The 23,821-nt window shown below is 38.9% G+C and overlaps 1 protein-coding gene across 1 annotated transcript; it reads right to left on the bottom strand.

Annotated features, from left to right (window-relative positions):
• Positions 1–1,043: 1,043 nt before the first annotated feature.
• On the bottom strand, positions 1,044–23,583 carry bgnb (biglycan b). The gene is made up of 8 exons (XM_079802156.1): positions 23,287–23,583; positions 14,837–15,114; positions 11,610–11,722; positions 4,178–4,391; positions 3,940–4,050; positions 3,612–3,705; positions 2,361–2,499; positions 1,044–2,277 (listed from the first exon to the last, which is right to left on the bottom strand). The coding sequence occupies exons 2-8, from the start codon at positions 15,081–15,083 to the stop codon at positions 2,080–2,082; spliced, it is 1,116 nt and encodes a 371-aa protein (XP_079658282.1). The 5' UTR covers positions 15,084–15,114; positions 23,287–23,583; the 3' UTR covers positions 1,044–2,079.
• Between the last annotated feature and the right edge of the window lie 238 nt (positions 23,584–23,821).

The following is a 23,821-nucleotide window of genomic DNA, read 5'->3' as shown; positions in this document are numbered from 1 at the left end:
CTTCCTCCATGCTTCACTGTGTGGTATTATTATTATATTTCTCACCAGATTTTCAAAGACACCACTCTGGAGCATCACCATGCAACTCGTGTTTTATTGTGATTCATCACTCCGCACACAACTTCCCATATTCTGCCCAAAATTCGAACTGTCTTTTAAGTTTTTCTGTGACAACATTTGCTTAAATCTTGCTAATTTCTTGACAAATAATTTGTAGTTAAAGAGGTCCTATAATGCCCCTTTTTACAAGACGTAAAATACGTCTCTGATGTCCGCAGAGTGTGTATGTGAAGTTTTAGCTCAAAATACCCAACGGCTCATTTTTGTAGCATGTTAAAATTGTCCCTTTTTGAGGGTGAGCAAAATTTGTTTTGTCCCTTTAAATGCAAATTAGCTGCTGATCCCGCCCCCTTTCAAGAAGAGGGCGGAGCTTCAAAAGCTCCTGTTAGCAGCTCAGATTACCTCAAGCAGACACACTGGAAAATGTTGCTACTGTTCAGCCTTTTATGTTCAAACCGGAGTTGGACAATGATGGAGAGACTCAAGAAGAAGTGACAACATGTAGAATGCAACAGGACGTTTCTGAACGGTTAGTTGATAAAAATGTATGTAGCTGATGTGGCGTTAACTATCTTCAAATCATTGATTAGCATATTCTGTCATGATAATCAGGGTTTATGTAAATTTTAGGGTTAGTGATGTCACTAACCTGTGAATAAACTTGTTGTAGTCCCTACCAGCCATTTTTTTGTAGTCCTTTAAAAGCAATTTCTTTAAAAGAAAATATCTTCATTTGCTTTGAACTTTGAGAATCATAACTTTGCAGATTGTTGTTTATGCTCAAACAGCAACACTACACACTAACTAAAGTTATTTTGGTCTTGGCCCATTTTTTGCCCTATATATATATATATATATATATATATATATATATATATATATATATATATATATATATATATATATATATATATATATATATATATATATATATATATATATATATATATATATAAAATCCAGTAAGTACATAAATACATCTTCCAGTTTTAATAATTTTATTTTTATGTATAAAATCTGGAATTCCGCTGTCATGGTTTGCAACAAGTAGAATGATGACCCATTGACATTGTGCTTGATAATTCACGCAATCAATATTTGGCGTCCATGTTAACTCAAGTTTTATTAGTCACAGCTTTCAAACCATGATGGTACACCACTTCTGCTCCTGAAGTCAAGCTGAAAGATATTTTATTGGAACATGCAGCAGTGTGCAGCACAGTAGCCTACATGCATGCAGTGGCACTGCAAGAGAAAAAAAACAACAGTCTACAAAGAAAAGGTTTGGAATTCATAGAGAAACTGTGCAAAACAACATTATTACAATCCTTTTCTGAATCAGCCTCGAAACCCAAGAGGGCTGGGTAAGAACATGAGGCATCTGACTGACTGAATCTTGAAGACATAGTTATATTTGTATACCTCAATTGCCCTAAAGTACTCCCACAACAATAAAACCCCTGAAGCAAGGAAGCAAGGCAATGACACAAAAAAGAAAAAAGTAATCTAAAACTTGACAAACAACACAGATACACTTATTATAAGCACCAGGAATTTAACATTAAGATTCAACGTTACCATTTCAACATCCCATCCTAACCTTACTATTAATAATTCAGCATAAACTTATATGAAATAATAACAATATAACAGTACATATCAATAATATTAGTATAAAAGTTTTGAGCAAACAAAGAGCCCTTACAAAGTGAACTGATAAAGGTAAGACTTTACGGTAACACACTTATGAAACAATTGCCATTATACTGGTTTTGCAAATAGAGCCAGTTGAAAGAGATCAAATTACGCAGGTTTCTTTTTAAATTTTCCAACACTTATTTTTATTGTTCCTTCCTTTTCTCTTTAGACTTCACAAACAAATACATCCAAAGATACACTTTTAAAACAATTTGGAAACACTGTTTGTTGACACCATTTTGACCCCCTCCCACTTTCTCCAAGATTTTGTGTCAATTCCAGCATTATTATTTGTCCCCAAACCTCCCTTTCATCCTTTCTCTATTTCTTATAGTTTCCAAACTGAATGGCCAATCGGTCATTAACGCAGCGGAAGGTGGCAGGCTGCACCTCCCAGTAGTTAACTGGGTTTCCAAAGAGGCTGATGCCATTGTAGAAGCTCCTCTTCATGCTAAAACCTTGAGGGCAGAAGTCATTAATGTGTACTTGACTTATGTTGTTTGAATGGAGGTAGACCACCTGAAAAAGAAGCAAGAATCAATGATCGTGCATGTGCATGTGCGAATGGGATACTTTTCATTCATCAGCTTGATATCTCGCACCTGCAGGTACTTCATGTCTGGCAGGCCCCTCGGGACGCGGGTCAGACGATTGTTTTCCAAATGCAGCTCCCTCAGATTAGCGACGTATGATAGGCTGCCATTCTCAATCATGCGGATATGGTTAAAACCCAGACCCAATCTGGCAAAGAACGACAAGCACAACAATGAATAAGCACCAGACAATAGATGGGCCGCACACATTGTGACAGACCTCTGGTGAGGTGGAAACACAATAGACTGGAAATACTGTGAACAGGCACTGGGTCAACTGCAGCCCCGCAGGACAAGCTGCACTATAAAATCAAGCACATGCAGGAATTTTGAGCAAAACATTTCTTTTGTGTGCCTCTAATTCCTGGGTTAGTATAGTTTAGACATTTTCACTTGTTCTTTTATTTTCTTCTTTTGGTTTTCAATTTCAATTTAGTTTTAATTTTGTATAATGAAAGTGATTTTTTACATTTAAGTTCCTCATGGTTCGTGTCCGCTGAGGCCGCGCGCTGTCTCAGATTGTCTCACCCTGCCAAACAACATCTGCTATGACGGTGGGTTGGGCTGGCTTATTCCAAAACTATGTTTCTGCATAGGTCCTCTATTAGCGATTTGTGTGCTTCAGTGACAGGTTGCCTAGAAAGGGATCCCCAGCCTCAAAGCAGACAATCAGTAAATGGATTGATGAGGCAATCTCTACGGCTTATGAGGTGCATGGTTTGCCTTCACCTCTGCTGATTAGGGCTCACTCTACTAGGAGTTTGGCAACTTCTAAAGGAGGAGTGTGATGTTGTGGGCTGGGCCCACATATTTTATTATTTATTGATTTGTCTGTATAATGAGTGTGTTGAAGGTTTTGTGTTTTATTGGTTGTTTTCTCCCCTCTTCCCACCCTCTACAATCCCACTTTTCCACAGCTAAAACAGGGGGGGTTTAATGACACTTGAATATTAATTTCAACTTTTAATATAAATATGAATAGAATATTAATTGAATACATAATTAAAATCAAAAGTTGAATTTGTTAGTATTGTTTAATGGACCTGAGCTAACATGAACTAACAATGAACAGATGTATTTTTATTAAAAAACATTAATAAATACTGTAACAAACATATTGCTCAATGTTAGTTAATGCATTAACTAATGTCAACCAATAGACCTTATTCACCAGGTGGCACTGTTGCTTTACAGAAAGCCCATAGGCAGAGAAAAGGCAAATTGTGTTTTGGAGTGCAGGAGAGTCATGAGACGGTTCACCTGTACAGGTGTTTATAACGGCTCAGGTCCTCCAGTTCAATGGCTTGGATCTGGTTATTGTCCAAATGGAGCTCATGAAGACTGTCAGGGAGGTCTGGGAGGAGAGGGACATTCATCATTATATTATTGGAAGTCGCACCACGTCTATGCTCTTAACATTACATAAAAATCATGCAAATTGTGATTTATTGCCAAGGATATTCCTAAAACTCATTCAAGTGAGAAATTGCGCAAAGAAGAGTATTATCAAAATGTTCTTTTTGAAAATGAATATGAGACTATTACTCTTTAATGACTTGATTAATGACTAATTATCATAAAGAATGACCTTTTGGTATTCCAGTGAGTTTGGCCTCAGAGATGCGCAGGTAGTTGAGTTTCAGTCCTTTGAAAGCGCCAGGCTCAAAGCCACTGTTCTGAATAGGGTTTCCGCCCATCTCTATAAGAAGCATTCAACATCAGACAGAATATCCCATCACAAAAACCAGCAGGCTCCATCTAAAAAAGGAAATGGTTTGGTCAGACTGTAACCTCTATACCACATAATGGCGAGCGCGCATACAAACCAATGCAGTTCATGCTGCCCAGACCAGAGAACGTTCCTTGTGCAACCTTCTTAATACGATTCTCATGAATCCGCAGCTCCACCAGGGATGGGGGAAGGTTCTTGGGTACCACTGTCAGGAGGTTCCGGGAAAAATAAAGCTTTTTTAAGTTTCGGAGGGGTGTGAAGGCTTGTGGGTGGACTTTGGAGATCTTGTTGTTGACCAGTGACAAAGCCTGACGGGAGACAGGAAGAGGTCAGCATTTGGTGCATGGAAACTCATGAAGACATGATTAATAATATCTTGACCATGATCATTAAATATGTACACAAAATCAAATGACTTATAAATGATGATATAACTTAATGTCTTGATCTTTTTTTCTTTCACAGGCCATGTCAAATATTGTGTTTGGTGAGAGAGGCTGAATAAATATTAGGGATAAATATTGGGGATAATATGAGTTCTAAGAAGGGAACTAAAACATTCTATTTGGCACCGGCATGTGTTTCCAGAACTACAGGAACATTCTTCTTCAGCGACTTTCACTGTGTGAACATCCTGTCAGGCTGTTTTGCACAGATTGCCAAACATAAAGTAATGCGTGCCGCAAACGACAGACCGATTTTTCAAGAGTTAGCCAAAACATGCTTTAAAGAAGGCTGTATTGTTGTTTCTCATGTAAAATCTGTAAAAATAAAATGCGAATATTCAATCTAAATGTACAGCTAAATTTTTGGTATTAAAGTAAATAGTGACATATGGAGCTTGATGCGCAGCATTAGCCAACAACGAATAACCCCCCCCCCCCCCCCCCCAAAAAAAAAGAATCAAGCTGTGAAACTAGTGCACATCAGTGTACAGCACAAGAAACTATCATAAAGTTATACAGTTTTTTACAATCGCTAGGACCCATTTCTCATTACTTAGGTCACTTCAAAACTCTTCACAGTTCTTCTAACCAACTTTCAGCTTGACACAACAGTATATTTCACATCCAAAATGCACTAAAACTACTTCATATATGTCTCAAAATCAATTCAAAATACAGTTTCAACTTTTGTATAGTTCAGCTACATCTATTTGTTTTATTAGTATTTCATTTTTGGTATTGGTATATTTTATGGTATTATTGTAGCTATGTAGCACATTGCATTGTATTAGGATTTGCACTAACAATTTATTTTTTACAATTGCTGGGACACATTTCTCAATACTTTCTCAAAACTCTTCACACAGTTCTCCTAACCAACTTGCAGCTTGGCACAGCAGTACATTTCACACTTCATGCATGTCTCAAATCAAGTCATTCTTCCATAACACTAGCAAAGGTTGTCACACTAAAAACACTAACAACAGGTAGAAATGTTGCAAAATCCTGACTGACCAAGAATAGCAGGCTGTGGTCAATTTGGTTTGGGCTATCAATGATATTCGCCTTACAGACATTCGGAAGCACATCTTGGACAATGGCGACATATTCAACTAGAAATACAGATAAGAGTCAAGAAACTGAGGACTATGTTCAGGTATGATCAGTTTAAAGATGCCCGAATTGTGAAAAATTCTATATCTTTGTAATGAGGAACTGTTTTTCCTAAATATCTTTTTAGAGGGTGATGGAACTAGATAAAAAACATCACAAATTCATATTTTTGGATGAGACAGGCTTTGAACCTGCCCAAGACAAGGAGAAGTCGGAATTTAATTGGTCAGCGGGCAACCGTCCAAGTAGCTGGACAACATGGAGCCAATATCACTATGTGTGCAGTTTTATCGGAAGATGGTGTGGTGGGACGCAGACCTCGTATTGGGTCATATGCTTCTATCCTTGTAACCTAAATCAGGTCTGTAGAGCTGATGGTCGGACCTATGTAATAGTCTTGGATAATGTTCAGTTTCACCATGCTCAAATGGTGTGTGCATGGTCTCGGGCCCATCCTCAATTTACCACCATGTATATAGTCCCCTTTCCTTAACCAGATTGGGGAATCTTTCTCCACATGGAGGTAGAAGGTATATAGGCACCCTCACGAACAAGTCACTCTTCTCCAGGCCATGGATGACGCATGCAATGACATCATGGCAGAGCACTTTCAGGTTTGGATTCGCCATGCTAGAAGATTCTTTCCAAGATGTCTAGTTAATGAAAGCACCCATTGTGATGTGGATGAGAACCATGTGGCCAAATCCACAAGATTGATGGAAACAGAAGTACAGTGCGGAACACTACAGTTGACATTTTACTGTACTGTAGTACAGTACAGTTTTTTTGTAGCTACATTTTTCCTTTGATTTAAAAACCCATGTTGTGATTTGATTATTTCATCAATACATTTCAGATTTTGTTCAATGATTCCCTGTTCTCTCTAGTCCTATTACAGTGTATGTGTAGAACCATAATGAAACCTGCATATTTAAAGGTCCCATGGCATGAAATTTTCATTTTATGAGGTATTTCAACATTAATATGAGTTCCCCTAGCCTGAATATTGTCCCCAAGTGGATAGAAATGTTGATCGGTGTAAACCCGAGTTCTGGCTGTCTCTCTCTGCCTTTGAGAAAATGACAGGCCAGACGAGCCAATCCTGAAGTCTCCTGGTTTGACGTCCAAGCAGGAACGGTTACCTCCCTTTCCTCCGCCCAGAGAATCTGGCACGCCCATGCAAACGCTCGAGAGATCATTGATGCTTGTGAACGAGTGAACGCTGGCAGTTTCTCAGTGTTTGGATGTACAAATGAAAACAGAAGTCTTTTTTCAGTTCCTTCTGATCTGTGATCAGTGATTTCTTATGTGTAGCTAATTATTTATTATTCATGCACACACTGCGGCTTCTCTCTCTCCCGACAGAACGGTGTTTTCGTGTTTTCTATCTTGTGAGTCAGTGTTTTTGTATGTCCTCGTCGCGTCTATCTGTTCTTAAATGTGCATACAGTCGGGAGTTTCTGCTTAACATTGGCAGAGCCACATCTTTAGAGATAAACCTCACGCACGCCGAAGCTCGGCCTTCAACATCCCCGACCCCCAGTACTGCATCTGGCCCACAGCGGAGGCACCAAACGCGGCGTGAGATTAAGCAGAAGGGGGGTAAGCGTGAGGGTATCCGGCTAGGCTAGCCAGCTTTCCCCACAATAAACTGGATTACATTCGATTACTGCTGTTGTGTCTTTTTTTGCGCTGTGTAAGTTACTCAATGCGCGTCACTGACGCTTTTCATATGATTGGAACATATCTAGAAATAATGCTTTAATCAAACTTACTAACTCGTTCATCTCGCTGTAATGGTACATTGCATGTGTTACAAAGTTGGTAGAATAATGATGAAGACGGAATCGGCGTGACTGGGACTCGTGTTTATTCAGAACTCTCAGATACAAACACAATAAACTCGCGCTGACAGACAGCGCTGTCACAACTCAGTAGTTACTATAAATAACTTTGTTAGCAATCGCTCCGTCTCCGTGATGTCCGCTTCGCGAACGAATCATTCTTTTGAATCGGTTCTTTTTAGTGAACCGAACCAGTTCACCAAATCGGTCTCGAGTCAGCGCTGATCCATAATTTACTAAAGTTACTAACTTTCTGACATGAGTGACAGCCCCTCCGACTAGAAATAAACTAATAACCTGAAGTATATTCTAGTAACTACAACAGTTCACCCTGAACTGAGACATGCTGAGAACTGATGAGAAGTGAACTCAGGTCCATCCGTCTCTCTGGCAGCAGCTCGTGCGTCGTAGACCTCGTTAAACCACGCCCCCTCCGCTCATTTCAAATGCAAAGATGTCAGCCAATCACAACAGTGGCCGTTTTTACTGAAGTCTCACAGCAGACACGCCTCTTGAAACAGGGCAGTCAGCCACAGGGCAAACAGCAGTATAGACAAAATGCCTTTTATTTCTAAATTATGACATTTTATGATGTAAAAATCATACTAACAATATAAGTACACCTCAGGAAACACTATAAAATAATAGAAAAATGCCATGCCATGGGACCTTTAATGATTGTACTAACAACTACACAGTGGCCCTCATTTATCAATCTTGCGTAGAAACGGGCGTATATGTTGGCGTAAGATTATGCTTACACTCCTCTCACCGCCTGATTTATGAAGCTGTGCGCACCTTTGAAATCCAGGCGTACGCAATACCTGCCCTTGATAAATGCCGCGGCTGAAAACGATCGTCATTAGAATAACACGCCCCTATATATTCAAGTCTCTCTGCCTCCCCCACGCCCTCATTTTACGCCATGGACACTCGGAAGACGGCAATGAAGCGAAACTTCTCTGACGTGGAGATCGAGACCATCACCAGGGAAGTGGAAAAAAAACTAAATTGTTTTATTTGGGAGTTTAAAGAGTGGGATTAAAGGCGCCCACAAAAAGGTGTAGGTTACGGTGGAAATCCAATTGCTTTTTGGATGAGAAATTACCTATCACAATTCATTATTTTACAGCACGTGTTTTGAAATAATATGCATTTAATTTCGTATCACGTCACATGTATTGGGGTGTACAATAGTGATGATGATGTGATGTGGAGTACCATTCATTCACATTAATATAATTGCATGACAATTTGTTAGATTCTTATTATTATTATGATTTGTATTATTAATGACGCTTATTGTTATTTAGAACAGTGGTTCCCAACCACGTTCCTGGAGGACCCCCAACAGTGCACATTTTGGATGTGCCCTTTGTCTGACACACCCACATCAGGTCTTGGAGTAGCTACTAATGAGCTGATGACCTGAATCAGGTGTGTTTGATTGAGGAGACATGCAAAACGTGCACTGTTGGGGGTCCTCCAGGAACGTGGTTGGGAACCACTGATTTAGAAGAAGAATGTCGTTATTATTATTTATTTTATTATTATTTAAAAGAAGAAGAATGTCATTTTTATTATTTTGTCAGTCTGAATTATGTTCAGTCCCAGTCCGTGCGCAGCTGCCGGGCCTAACCAACTTCAGGTAAAGCGCACAGGCTCGCAACTGGAGGAATACATATCAAATGCTTTGGTAAAGTCACACAAATTAAACATTGAAGTCCATGTTGCACAAAAATAAACACTAAAGTTTATAATTACTTCCCTATTCGCACGGGATTAGTATATGTGGGGAGCTCTGGTGATTTGTAATAATCGCAGAGAATGTCTGTGATCTTAATCCCGTGCAAATCGGCCATGTCTGTAATATGTAAAGTAAAAATTCCCCCGCAAATGACCTACCATATTTCGCCGAACACCGAGGTCCTGTGATAATATTAGTCCCGTGCGAATCGGCATCTATTTGGCCGGGATTAGGCGGATCGTATATAATTTTTGCAAGGTTTTTGTGTCCTGTGCGCATTTCTATCTTTATCTTTCACGAATGGAGCTAGGCTGCATATAATGCACACCTTTATGAATTCCTGTGCGGCCGCGCGGATTATAGGCTACTACTTCCACTTTAGAATGAGCACAATTTGGGAGTAATTGCTTGAATGGTGTGTTTAATATTATTCTTAATGAAAAACACAAAAACAGAACAGTATAATGACAACTCGCTTAAATGGGCACTTTTACATTAGCTTTGAAACTTAATCCGTCGTATATTGTTATTAGGCCTACTATATTGCTCAGTTACGTTTTTAATTGCGTCTGTTCTCTAACTGAACGAAATTATTTGTATTACTATAAAACAATCAAAATAATATAACGAAAAAACATTTTCAAGTAACATCATATTCGGGAGATAAGTCAGTAAATTCGAGTAAAATCACAGCTTATCCCGTGCGAATGCGCCACGCAAAATTCAGATGTGGGGGAGTAATTTCTAAATCACACGAGGTCCCCAGATAATACTTATCCCGTGCGAATAGGGCTTTATTTGTTGTTGTTGTTGTTGTTGTTGTTTTTACAGTGGGCCATAATATAGCATATCTTTGTCAGTGCGTTTTGTGGTGTTAGGAATTGTTTTTCTGCGCATTTTCGCACTAACTCAAAACGTGCGCACACCACCTCCTGAGCTGGTGTAGGATTTGAGCGTGCCGTACGCCAACGTCATATTGATAAATCTCAAAGTCACCGTGGTTTTGGGTGTACGCCAGGTGTACGCTGGAAAATTGGTGTACGCACTTTTGATAAATGAGGGCCATTGTGTTAAAGGTATGGTCCACAACAGATGGATGTTGTGCTAATTGTGTTTAGAGTTTTGAAAATCTGACTACAGATTGGACAAAAGCATGTAGCAAACTGTAACTGGTAAAACTGGCCTGTAGGTACATAGAGTTTTTGGAGTGTTTGTGTCTACTTAGAAAAGAATTAAAGGAATAGTTCACCCAAAAATTAAAATTAGCCCATAATTTACTCACCCTCAAGTCATCCTAGGTGTATATGACATTCTTCTTTCAGACGAATAAAATCGGAGTTATTTTACAAAAATCCAGGCTAATCCAAGCATCAGAATGGGATTAATAGTTGCTCTGTTTTTGAAGTCCATAAAAAGTGCATCTGTCCGTCAAATAACGTGCTCCACGGGGCTCTGGGGTGTTAATAAAGGCCTTCTGAAGCGAATCGACGCGTTTGTGTAAGAAAAATATTCATATTTAAAACTTTATCAAGTAAAGTTCCAGCCGATGGATTTCCTTGGAAAAGTGTTGAATGTTGAAAGTGAAACTCAAGATGTGTACGTGACGTCATGACGAGCGGACCTGGTCGCATTAGTCTTTCGATCGGCAGGGGAACTTTCAACGATTTTTCCATAAATTGAACAGGGAAGGCGTCGGTCGCAAGTTTACTCGATAAAGTTTTAAATATGGATATTTTTCTTACACAAACGCATTGATTCGCTTCAGAAGGCCTTTATTAACACCCCAGAGCCCCGTGGAGCACGTTATTTGACGGACAGATGCACTTTTTATGGACTTCAAAAACAGAGCAACTATTAATCCCATTCTGATGCTTGGATTAGCCTGGACTTTTGTAATATAACTCAGATTTTATTCGTCTGAAAGAAGAATGTCATATACACCTAGGATGACTTGAGGGTGAGTAAATTATGGGCTAATTTTCATTTTTGGGTGAACTATCCCTTTAATGTTTTTTGAAAGTAGTAGTCCTTTGGATGCATTTTGCGCCAAAGCAATGATAAACTTCTGTTGTGATCACTCTGTGAAGTGTCTTGAAAAAGTGACCTAACTATTGAGAAAATCCTCCAAGCCATTGTATAAAAATCTTTTATATGAACTTTCTCATTTGAAAAATCACTGTTTTGAGGAACACGTACAAGCCAAAAACGTACTACACCTTCTCTTTTACTTAACTGGCACTTTATTATATGTTCAGCCTCATCTATCTTTATTTTCCACTTATCTCATTATTAATGAAGAGTAGAATTCATTTGTTTTCTTTAAGCGGCCATCACCCTTTCTGGTTCTCATTTCTTCAATCATTATCAGTGTCTTACATAGAGGTTTGTAAGTCCTTTGAAGTCGTTCTCCTTCAGTTCTGTTATACGGTTGTTCTGTAGGTCCAGGAGTTTGGTGTCTCTGGGAATTTCCCTGGGCACTGCAGTCAAACCTAAACAAGATATCAACATGTTTACATGCTAATTTAAAGCATGTAGGTTATAGAACATACAGATTTGTAAACAAAAACACCATTAGCTCACCATCTGGTGTGGATTTCCCCATGAAAGGGCTTCTTAATTGACATCAAAATAACAGAATTAAATAGTGAACACAATTGAAACTGTTAACCATTACAGCATGTCTTTGACAAGGTATTTAGTTAGATATGAACCAGTTATTATGGCCAATTGTGCTTCTTGGTCATTTTCTATTCTGTGTGAGCTTTTGGAGGCATACTACTATATCTTTATATTAGCGTGACCTGAGGATGTTTTGCCACCACTTTAAATGTACATTTTTAAAACATTTCGGTTCTTTTGCCACACATGGACCACATCACAATAATCTAAACTCCAACAGAACCACATCAAGAGCACAAATCCAGCATTGTGTCTGTTTTAGCAGTGCACTGTCCAAGATTCTAAATCAGGCCAATGATTCATGATGATTTCCAGCAGAGCACAATAATTTATACTAGGCTGGGTTCAACCTCTGTTCCCCTCCAGCAATTTATAATGTTCTTGAGCACCACAACTGCCTGGCCCTCAGGCCGTCTTGCTTCCCTCAGAAGAATAAAGTAAAATCATTGAGATATTAAGCACATTAAAGAAATACATCTTGGATTAAATAATAATAACTTAATCTCTATAGACAGCATGGCCTATGTGGCCAATTGCCAGAGAAAATTATTTTGACTTCAATGTGAAACAAAAAAAGTCTGAATACCTTAATCAACTCAAGTATTTTCACAGAAAACGGAATGTGTTGATGTGTGTTGTAGTGTTTAATATGCTCCTTATTCACATTCTAGGGAGGTGCAGTTATCACATATCACTATATCAGCATGTTGAAGGTCTTTACTCTTTTCCTTTTATGATTGTTTGTAATGTCTAGTGTCTTGGTTCTGTTTCATGCTCTTATTTTGTTATGTTCAATGTCATGTTTCCTGGTTTGTCATGTGATTCCATTGTGCCCTCATGTGATCATGCCATGTGCTTCATGTCATTGGTCCTTGTGTATTTAAGCCCTCTTGTTTGCCTTGTTCCCTTCTCTAGTAATATTCCCTGTACCGCAGTTGGTGAGTTCTGTGTCTGTTCGAGTCAAGTTTTTGTTTTGTAAATAAACTGCACTTGGGTTCTTAAAGCTTGCCTCCAGTGGATCCATACCGTTACATTGTTCTTCTTTTAAGCTATCTGCCCACCTGCCACTCCAACCAACAAGTTCTCTGTAACTTTAACCAACCAACCAACCGCTGACGAACACAATGCCAAACCCCCAGAGTAAAGCTGGGCTTTGACAGCTGCCCAGCACATCACAACCCCCCAACCACATCTACACCCCCCTAATAGGAACATATTTTATGATGAATGCACAAAACCACCTAAATATATACACAATTATGAACATCTGTTATGAATAAGCACCGCCATCAATTCAATTACGGCCTACATGGCAGAATAACTTCCAGATATACGAAAGAAAATAAGAGCGCAGTGGATGGATCAATGTATTACATGGAAATCTTCATCACAGCGGGAGGAAGCGTATAAAGAACCGCCTAAAGCAAGGGCTGTATTTTCCGATTTTATATCAAATCCACAAGCATAAACAAAGATGCAATGACATTCGCAAAAACAAAAACACTCGCAAAGACCAAAACACATGGCATAAAGCATTCATGCACATAGGCACACACAGTTATACACGCACAAACTAAAAAAAGAATACATATAATTAAAATAATAAGCTCCAAATTCCTATGTTTTTGTTGCTTCTGTCAGTTCAATGGCTGTAAATGTTCTATGAGGATCATAACTTGACCAAACTTGGCTGGAGATGGAGAGAGTGTGTGTATCTGTAAGTAGGACTATAAGGCTACGGCGGAGCTTCAATGGGCGCTGTTGGTGCCATGCTGAAAAAATACACAAACTAACTGGACACATTTGTCTGAAATATAAGGCTTTAACCAATTTCTTGAACCTGCATCTAACACTGATCTTTTCACTTTACCACATACTAAAAAAGCAACTTGCACACATGCATGGTGGTTAGATTGTTTGTTTTGTGTTTATACAATTCTTGTACATTTTTGTACCCACAGTTTGTGTATTTAGATTTGCAAACTGAGTGATCACTGAAAAACATTTACTTGATTGACAACAATTCCTACTATTCAATTCATACTAATACAATTCAGTTAACAGTAATGTTTCCTCTTTGATTGTAGGTCTGTTATTTCCTATCCTTGGAAAAGAAAACAAGAGCATCTAGAAGAAATCACACTGAAATTAAGTGGCCCCTGTCAAAACCCTCAATTTTTAGGCCCAAATGATGCGGATGTATTGCTGACAAGACATAACCCAAGACTATTTCCGGTCATTCTGAAATAAACAAATGCTCATCAAAGACTTCCAAATCTTCCTCTTTTCTTATTCTCCCTCTCACTTTCCTTCTTACTTTCCCTGTATATCTCTCACACACTGTCCTCCAGTAAAACATCCTGTGTGTGTTATAAAAACAACAGAGAACCCCTCCTACATGTCAGTACGAAATTGCACAGGCCCCAGTTTTCTTTGAGACTAAACTGCAACAAACTGGACAAGGACAGCTATTTTTGCCTGTTTGGATGCAGACTGTCAAACAGTCTTTTTTAAGATGCCACTATTATGAAATTGAACTAATATTAGAAAAAGATCCCCAAAACCTTCAATCAAACTATCACTCTGATGCACTTTGATCATGCATTGTATAATTAATGTAAATATCTTTAATGATTAAAAGCCCATTCACACCAAGAACTATAATCATAAATAAAACTACAGTATACAGTAACAATAACGATTAGAGTTCACATCTATGGATGATAATGCTTTGTTTATTATAAACACATGCTGCAGTTATGCCATATAGACTCAACAGCATTAAATTCTCAGGTCAGGTAGATCTGATATGCTGTCAATGATTTTATCATTCATTAGCTGGGGAAAAAAATTATTCCAATGATATTGTTCCTCTGTGTTGTTATTGTTATAGCTGTGGTGTGGACTTATAGATAGATACTCACTCAGGTCTGAGCATTGCACCACGTTGAGTTGACATTGGCAACCAAACGGGCATATAGACACATCCGGTGGTAGCTCCTCCACAGCTGATCCCTCTTCATCTCTCATCATTACCGTCGCCAGATCTCCTCCTTCTCCGTCCATAGCAAAGTCCCAGAATCCTCTCTGCTCAAAGGGCAGAGTCAGTGAAGGAGCAGTCAGGCTGCAGACACCGAGGAGCAGCAGCAGGAGAGAGCGGCAGGAGAACATCACTGAGATACAGAGACTTACACACACTGACCTGCAGGATCAGGAGAGAGAGAGAGATTAATCATTTAATTCGAGGTGTGTATTGTATTGGGCATTATTTTTTATAAACTCTTATACACACAGGCCTATTAAACTGAGCCTTTAGTTTTCTTGGAGTTAAAGTGTTAACTACACAAGGGGCAATGTGTCGTGCAGTTATTTAATGAGACTGACTCTGTCTTCTTGTCTTCAAATTCAGCCCGCAACCCATTTCCTTAGCTCTGTTTATAATCATTAAAACAGTTTTCACAAAGTACATCAAAGGAACTGGATGGGTCAAGGTTGTTATTTGGGGTTTTGGGAGGATATTGTAACTTTGCCATCCAAATATAAATACATCATTCAGCACAGGACATGCCCTCCCTGAGAAACACTAAGAAAGTGTTGACATTTGTCATCAGGGCACATTTAAACATTACTCAAAAGTACTAAAGGCACTATTATTCAAAAGTGCATAAAGAAGTTTGTTTCTTGATCTTCACCTTTTGGTATCATCTGCAATTTTTTTTTTTAAATATATATAATGTAGGGGAAACTAAAGAGACAATCGGTGAGTCTGTGTCTGTAGCACACGTCTGGTCAGACAGTGTGTGGTGGTGGAAAAACTTAAACTGGCCTTCTTAAAACATATCTTAAAACAAGCCATTCATTAGACAGGAAGGAGGTAGGAGGAAATATTTCTGACAGTCTCTGTTTGTGTGTGTGTGTGAGCCAAGAAGGGTGGGGAGCTGCTATGATGTCATTTCTCAATGTGTTCCAGCTGAGTCTTGTGACATCATCAAATGTGGGGGCTGAGATGTGGTTAAGGGTCTGGGGTCTGCAGAACCCACCAAAGGTCCGCCTTTAACCTGAACCACAAACTCGATTCAGCCACATACCCTACACCTGTCAGTTCCTGACTTAACCTCGGCCCTTGAGGTAAACCTAAACTAACCGAGGGCTAAAATGAAAGCCAACACCTGTTCTAAACCCAAATCGACCACCTAAACCCAACCTTCATCATGAACTTTGACTCTGAATCATGTATACTCCGAAACCTCACACTAAATGTGATATCTCATGGCAAAAGAACAAGCAACATAACATTACAATTATCCTTTAAATCCATCCAGCTGGGATGACAATTCTGTAAATCTCACTGCCAGTGCCATCATAGTTGATTGTCCACACAAGTGTGTCTCCCAAGACTTGCCACAACACTTTAATGCATACTATTCCCTATACATGCTGGGAAGAAACACATGTGGATGAGCGAGAGAAGCCAGATGTCAGAGGATGTCATGTGTCCCAGGAGAGAAACTCAATGTCTTCCCATCACAATTTACTGCCACATTCAAATTGATTCGCTCAATAACAAAAGTCAGGATGTGAATATTAAAAAGGCATGAAAAGCATTCATCCTCCCAGATACTCAATCAAATGCAAATAAACAACTCAGAATAGGTAATAAGTATCCTAGACTTTGTCTATTGTGTTAGCCCTAATCTTTAAGAATAATAATATAATATCTAAATAATCTACATTTTTAAATCCTAATTCAAGAACACCTCCCAAGAACTTTATTTTTTTAAAGTTAGATAATATCTGCAGTATCATTTGTCAGTCAAAGAGGAAGATTGAGTTTAGTTGTTATAGACTAGCCTCAGTTCCTATTTATGCATAGAAAACTCCTAGTAAAGACTCCCATTATCTCAGAGTTATCCCACACAAATGTTGTGCATGTAAATGTGTCTGCTGAGTCCTTTATGTCTCCCATTTCACACAGCGTCTGTGTCATTAACTGAGTAATGAGCATGGATGCTTTTGCCGTTCCCCTTGGCTACTCCTCAATCATTTTCTGTGAACATTCACGCTTGTTGTCTAGGTCTGAGGCAACAGAAAGATCTTTGAAATGGACTTATAAACAGACATTTACATTACAAATTTGTCACGGTGGCTGACAGTTCCCAGAGCTGACCATATGGCTGATCCAAACATTAGCTAAATATCAGTTCATCCAAGGTAGACATTAGAGCCTAAAGTATCCAATGGAATCCCATTCTTCATCCTGACGTGCCAACATCTATGTGTGTTCCTCTCATATTGTCTGCCCATCTTTCACTTTAAAGTCAAACACTTGGGAAAGCGACAGCCGTTTTTTATGCCACTGACCTGAAATAAAAGCAAACAGGGGAAAAAAATGTACCCATTTGTAAAAATAGCGGCTAAATTATACCACGCTCCCCAAAAAAGGTCCGGTTTGGACTGGCCAGAGGAATGCGAGGAGAGGGCCGAGGCACAATTATACACAAGTCCTTGCATCCTGCACTCCATAGAAGAGTTTGAAAACTATATGCGTTATTTATGAACACATGCAACATAATATGCGTAAGTATATGTGCCATTTTTATGGAATAAAATACTGTTGCGCTCAGCACTTCCATGCAGCAACTCTTTAATGAGCAGCTGCTCAACAAAACAAGGTGTCTTGAGTAGGATTTCAATAGTTATGTTCGCATATAATCAGCAGAATACGATTGCATGCTGACCTCACTGACCAACTAGTCGCTTCTTGTTGGATGAGTGACTGTCCATTTTGTGATCCATCACCACTGAAGATGATTGACTTTGATGACCTATTTATACAGATATTCAATCTGGTTTGTCTGCTGTTATACTGAGCATATACGCTTGTCAATCCCAAACAGTGCTTGTGTGAAAAAGCAAAATCCACATACATCTGATGCCTTTGACAAAAATCAAGCGCAGCCTTAGTTCTGGCAGGTCATGTCAGTCAAGCTCGCATCAGCTGACTGTCCATCTATATACGTAGATGATATACGTCTACCTATAGGATACGATGTCTATCACAGCATACAAGCTCCTTCAGTATCCTATCGCGTTTCTCCGGAGCAGACTGTCCTCCAAAAAACGACTCTATAGGTCGCTTTTCAAGCACCTTATTACGACCTTTATTGACCTTTTATTTACAAATCATGCGCCCTCTAGCTGGCGTAAAAATAATGACAGTGTCCTGTTATGTCTGTCGTCATGAAATGACATATGACTGTCGTTACCAATCAAAATGCATGTTCATTTCAATGCAATGTGTGGACTTTTACCACCATTTTTGTCATATTTCCATTTAACAAAAATCATGTTTTATTAACAAATACATCCCACCCCACCCCTAAACCTACCCAGTGATTTATAGTGCATACACTTTATGAGCACATGCGTTACCTGGGATCGAACCCACGATCGCATGATCACATGACTACGTGATGTTGTATTTTGCAATGCTCTATTAATTGAGCTTATCAAAACCCAAAATATGATGCAAATAAAAGGAAACAAAGCATTAAAATGAAAGTGTCCTGTTGTCGATAGGGGCGCAATTTTAGTAAACTCTCCCATGGGTCGTATTTCTGGGAAGTGAAGTTGGAGGACATGTTGTTCCGGAGCTAATTACCCCCCTCCATCCCCAGCTCCTCCTCTGGTCAGTCAGGATTTGGTATTCTGATTCCCCTTGAAGCAGACTAAATTCACAAATTATGTTGTACATTAAATATTGACAAATAATGATGTCTGCAATACATTATGTTGGTTCTGTTCTGTTTACCCTAAGGTGGGTTATTGCTGCTCTCCCTGCTCTTATCCATGCTAGGCTGCATGGATGTACAGGAAGTTCTTGCCCAGAACAGAACCATACCGCCAATCCAAACTGTATGCTAATTGTCAATTATCTTTGACGATGGTGGTCCTGACAGAAACACACAAACATTAGCTGACACAAAGATAATCCTATCCCACGGCCTTAGCCAAATACATCAGTGGACAATCCAAAGCTCATTGCACTTACGACTCCGACATTTTGAGTATGATTTTTTTTTACAGTGTTTACCCATTTAATCGAATAACATTGTGTTGTGTTTTAGGGTTGAAGGAAATGTCTGTATATGTAACTGATATACTGTTAATTTTCTGCTGTTTCTGTGTTTTTTGTTTTCTTGCAGTGTATACCAGAGTTATAAAGACCTGTCCGTTTGGACTGGATTTGGTCCGGATGGCAAAGCTGAATTTTCAGCATCATTACTCCAGTCTTCAGTGTCACATGATACTTCAGAAATCATTCTAATATGCTGATTTGATGCTCAAGACACATTTCTTATTATTATATTATCAATGTTGAAAACAGTTGTGCTGCTTAATATTTTTATGGAAACCATGATACATTTTTAAACTTCTATACAGTACCAGTTCAATTATGTTATGTTTTTGTGTTTGATTTTGTTTTGAGTTCTGAATTCAGAAACTTTGCAATGTGTAATAAATCATGTAATAAAAACCCATTATAAGACTGATTGTGTGATAGTACATATGTTTAAACACTGGGAAAATAATGCCTGATAAGCTTACTAAACAATGCTGTTTAATATTTAGACCAATACATCTTTTCTCTGCATGAAAACAATTAGCTACTGTCTAAATCTCCACCTAGTCTGGTGTTTCTTAAAAAGTCAGACAGTAATTAACTAAATGTCAGATTTTAATAATAGAGCGCACAGCAGACGCCTCTCCAGAAATGACAGAGACTGAGCAGTACCCACACAGAGATCTCTCTGAACACCGCAGCATGTTGCCCATGATTACAGTAAGAATAATAATAAAACACCACACAAACACATTAGCCCAAAAAGGGATTTTCCCTCTAAAATGTATGAGGCATGTGTTCATGTCTGATTTCTTTAAGACTCATTTGTAGAGTTAAGGCTGAAAAGCAAAAAGCCAAGGCTGTGGCATGTTTGCATGCTTATATATTGAGTTCTATAAATGGGACAAGAGATAAAACATGTCATTTATTTAATTCACGAAATAAAAAGCATTTAGAAAATCTCCAGCATGTTTTATAATTACCCAAAAAATCCAACATATTTCACTCCTCACGCACATTATCATGTCCATCAAAAACTTAGGAGTTAACATACTCTACAAACTGTTACTTATAGTTAGTAGAGTGTCTAAAGTGGACCATCGAAATAAAGTGTTACCAAATGCATTTTTCATCTTTTAGAATATGGCCATGAGGAGATGAATGTTTAGTGTTAAATTATGGCACTTATCTAACTAACATACCAAAGTTGGGAGGAGGAAGTTGTTCAGTTTACAGTGAACTCGCATGACCCTGCTAAATCTTTGGTTTGTTACATTAGCTTTATTACAGTAAAGCATTTTTTTCAAAACAGTGTTGACATTAAATGTGGTTTGATTGTGAGTCCAATGACACTCTTGCTTTCGATGTTCAACAGCCAATAAAATTCTGACATCACTAACTAATTATATGAAGATTCCCAATAATCTGTTCTCACTAATAAAGTCAATCATCTAAATTGAGCCATTTTGTCTATTGCATGCACGCATGTGGGCTGCTACTTACTTTTCTCTGTCTCACTGTTCTACACTTTCTCTCCTGACAAACTATTGGGAGGTTCTGGCCATTTGGCAGGAATTAACTGCTGGCTTGACTGTAATTTGTTAACTTCAGTCCCTAAAAAAGCTCCTGCCTGGCAATGTCTGTTAATGCTCTGCTTGAATGTGGTGACTGGCACAACAAAAAGTGAAGGCAGAACTTGTCACCAGAGCAGCTGGTTGTTAAAAGAGTTATATAGAGTGTGAAACAGTATTGTTTAAAAAAAGATAATGGCCACAATTAGATATATGTATATACAGTGGGGAGAACAAGTATTTGATACACTGCCGATTTTGCAGGTTTGCCCAATTACAAAGCATGTAGAAGTCTGTACTCTTCAACTGTGAGTGATGGAATCTAAAACAAAAACCCAGAAAATCACATTGTATAATTTTTAAGTAATTAATTTGCATTTTATTGCATGACATAGGTATTTGATACATCAGAAAAGCAGAACTTAATATTTGGTACAGAAACCTTTGTTTGCAATTACAGAGATCATACGTTTCCTGTAGTTCTTGACCAGGTTTGCACACACTGCAGCAGGGATTGTGGCCCACTCCTCCATACAGACCTTCTCCAGATCCTTCAGGTTTCGGGGCTGTCACTGGGCAATACGGACTTTCAGCTCCCTCCAAAGATTTTCTATTGGGTTCAGGTCTGGAGACTGGCTAGGCCACTCCAGGACCTTCAGATGCTTCTTACGGAGCCACTCCTTAGTTGCCCATGCTGTGTGTTTCGGGTCGTTGTCATGCTGGAAGACCCAGCCACGACCCATCTTCAATGCTCTTACTGAGGGAAGGAATTGGCCAAGATCTCGTGATACATGGCCCCATCCACCCTCCCCTCAATACGGTGCAGTCGTCCTGTCCCCTTTGCAGAAAAGCATCCCAAAAGAATGATGTTTCCACCTCCATGCTTCACGGTTGGGATGGTGTTCTTGGGGTTGTACTCATCCTTCTTCATCCTCCAAACACGGCGAGTGGAGTTTAGACCAAAAAGCTCTATTTTTGTCTCATTACACCGCATGACCTTCTCCCATTCCTCCTCTGGATCATCCAGATGGTCATTGGCAACCTTCAGACGGGCCTGGACATGCACTGGCTTGAGCAGGGGGACCTTGCGTGCGCTACCGGATTTTAATCCATGACGGCGTAGTGTGTTACTAATGGTTTTCTTTGAGAATGTGGTCCCAGCTCACTTCAGGTCATTAACCAGGTCCTGCCGTGTAGTTCTGGGCTGATCCCTCACCTTCCTAATGATCATTGATGCCCCACAAGGTGAGATCTTGCATGGTGCCCCAGACAGAGGGAGATTGACCGTCATCTTGAACTTCTTCCATTTTCTAATAATTGCGCCAACAGTTGTTGCCTTCTCACCAAGCTGCTTGAATATTGTCCTGTAGCCCGTCCCAGCCTTGTGCAGGTCTGCAATTTTATCCCTGATGTCCTTACACAGCTCTCTGGTCTTGGCCATTGTGGAGAGGTTGGAGTCTGTTTGATTGAGTGTGTGGACAGGTGTCTTTTATACAGGTAACGAGTTCAAACAGGTGCAGTTAATACAGGTAATGAGTGGAGAACAGGAGGGCTTCTTAAAGAAAAACTAACAGGTCTGTTAGAGCCAGAATTCTTACTGGTTGGTAGGTGATCAAATACTTATGTCATAAAATAAAATGCAAATTCATTATTTAAAAATCATACAATGTGATTTGATCTGGATTTTTGTTTTAGATTCCATCTCTCACAGTTGAAAAGTACCTATGATAAAAAATTACAGACCTCCGCATGCTTTGTAAGTAGGAAAACCTGCAAAATCGGCAGTGTATCAAATATTTGTTCTCCCCACTGTATATATTGACAATTCTGATTAGAGAGACTGAGAGAGAGAGAAAGTGAAGTCAGATAAATAAAATTGTGCTTTGGAACATAAGTGCTTCAATATATGATAGAAGTCATAACCAGACAGACTCATAGAGCAGATTTCCTGTTCTCATCCTGTTCTCTCATCTGAATTCAGCAAGAGTATATAAGTCATCATTCATTCAACATCTAAACATCCGTCTTTCCTGTTCATCCACCCTCTCCTCTTTAGTGTTCACATACCACTGCCCTCCATATATGTAGAGGGACGTTGAGGAAACATAAATTCTGTAAAGTGCTAATTTCTTAGCTTTTATTGATGTTTCTTTAATCACATTAGCAAAAATGTCACTTTTCTGCAATGAGTGCTACTTTATATGGGGTGATGATGTAGCAAACAAGAAGGAATGCTGAGAATTTTAGACTTTTTCTATTACATAAAACAACATATATTTGATTCAATATAAAGTAGGAAGAGGTATTTAAAAGATCAAAAGTTTGAACTCTTTAACTATCCAAAAATAATGAAAGTAATGCACCACCAGACAATAATTTAGAGCATCAATATCTTCACAACTCGACTTTGCATCGGAATAAAGAGAGAGCAACAAGTTTGCCCAAACATCTATATCGCCTACTGAGAAAGTTTCGGTGCATTGGTATGTGCTTTAAGGCTTGGTAAAGCTTAAGTAGTCTAGAACTTTATACAGCTAAATGTTCAGTATTCAAATAATCAAAAAGAGGGAGGGTAGACCAATCAAAATGACAACATAACAGAATATACAAAAGAGCAACAAAAACATATAGCCTACAAGTAAAATATCTAGAAAACGCTAAATTAAATACCTGCACTTACCTTAATTTGGGCTGCAGTATTTCCACTCTGAGCTCCTACCGTTTATCTTCAGTGTTTGTTATGTGGGCTTTAAAGTATGCTATATATTCTCTTCGCCGTGACTTGGTCTCCTAGTAATAACTATCTCAACTAACTCCAGTGGATTATCAAGCCTGTATCTGTCAGTGAGGCGGAGAGCTGGACTAGTGTACACACACGGAGGAAATAGGCGAAGACAAGCACGCGGATTTTGGTGGGTTGGACAGTGCCAGAACTTCTGCCAACTGCTCTCATACAGTGATGCGCACTTAGTAGTGTGTAGTAGGCTACTTATTGCGCAACACATTTATGAAACGATTTCTGACAGGTTAGATCCATGATTTGGTGTTTTTACACGTCTTCAAGTGCAATAAAGCAAAGAAAAAAGGGAAATGATGAAAAAATGTTAGGCTAATAGTTGCGTACAAGTTATCAGCAAATATATAGCTAATAATTACGTTTTTGCATCATTGTAGCCTCGATTAGCCTACATTTAACAAAGGTGTTTATAGATTTA

The sequence above is a fragment of the Gobio gobio genome (assembly GCF_949357685.1).
Source record: "Gobio gobio genome assembly, chromosome: 21".
Classification (NCBI taxonomy): Eukaryota; Metazoa; Chordata; class Actinopteri; order Cypriniformes; family Gobionidae; genus Gobio; species Gobio gobio.
This window is presented reverse-complemented; position numbering and strand designations above follow the sequence as displayed.

What these genes read in the sequence shown, in the direction of transcription:
- bgnb (XM_079802156.1), bottom strand. Translation starts at nt 15,083, where the DNA reads ATGTTCTCCTGCCGCTCTCTCCTGCTGCTGCTCCTCGGTGTCTGCAGC. An exon ending in AAGGACTTACAAACCTCTAT is followed by an intron (nt 4,392 to 11,609) that starts GTAAGACACTGA and finishes GTCTCCCGTCAG; the next exon opens with GCTTTGTCACTGGTCAACAA. An exon ending in GGGCAGCATGAACTGCATTG is followed by an intron (nt 4,051 to 4,177) that starts GTTTGTATGCGC and finishes TGCTTCTTATAG; the next exon opens with AGATGGGCGGAAACCCTATT.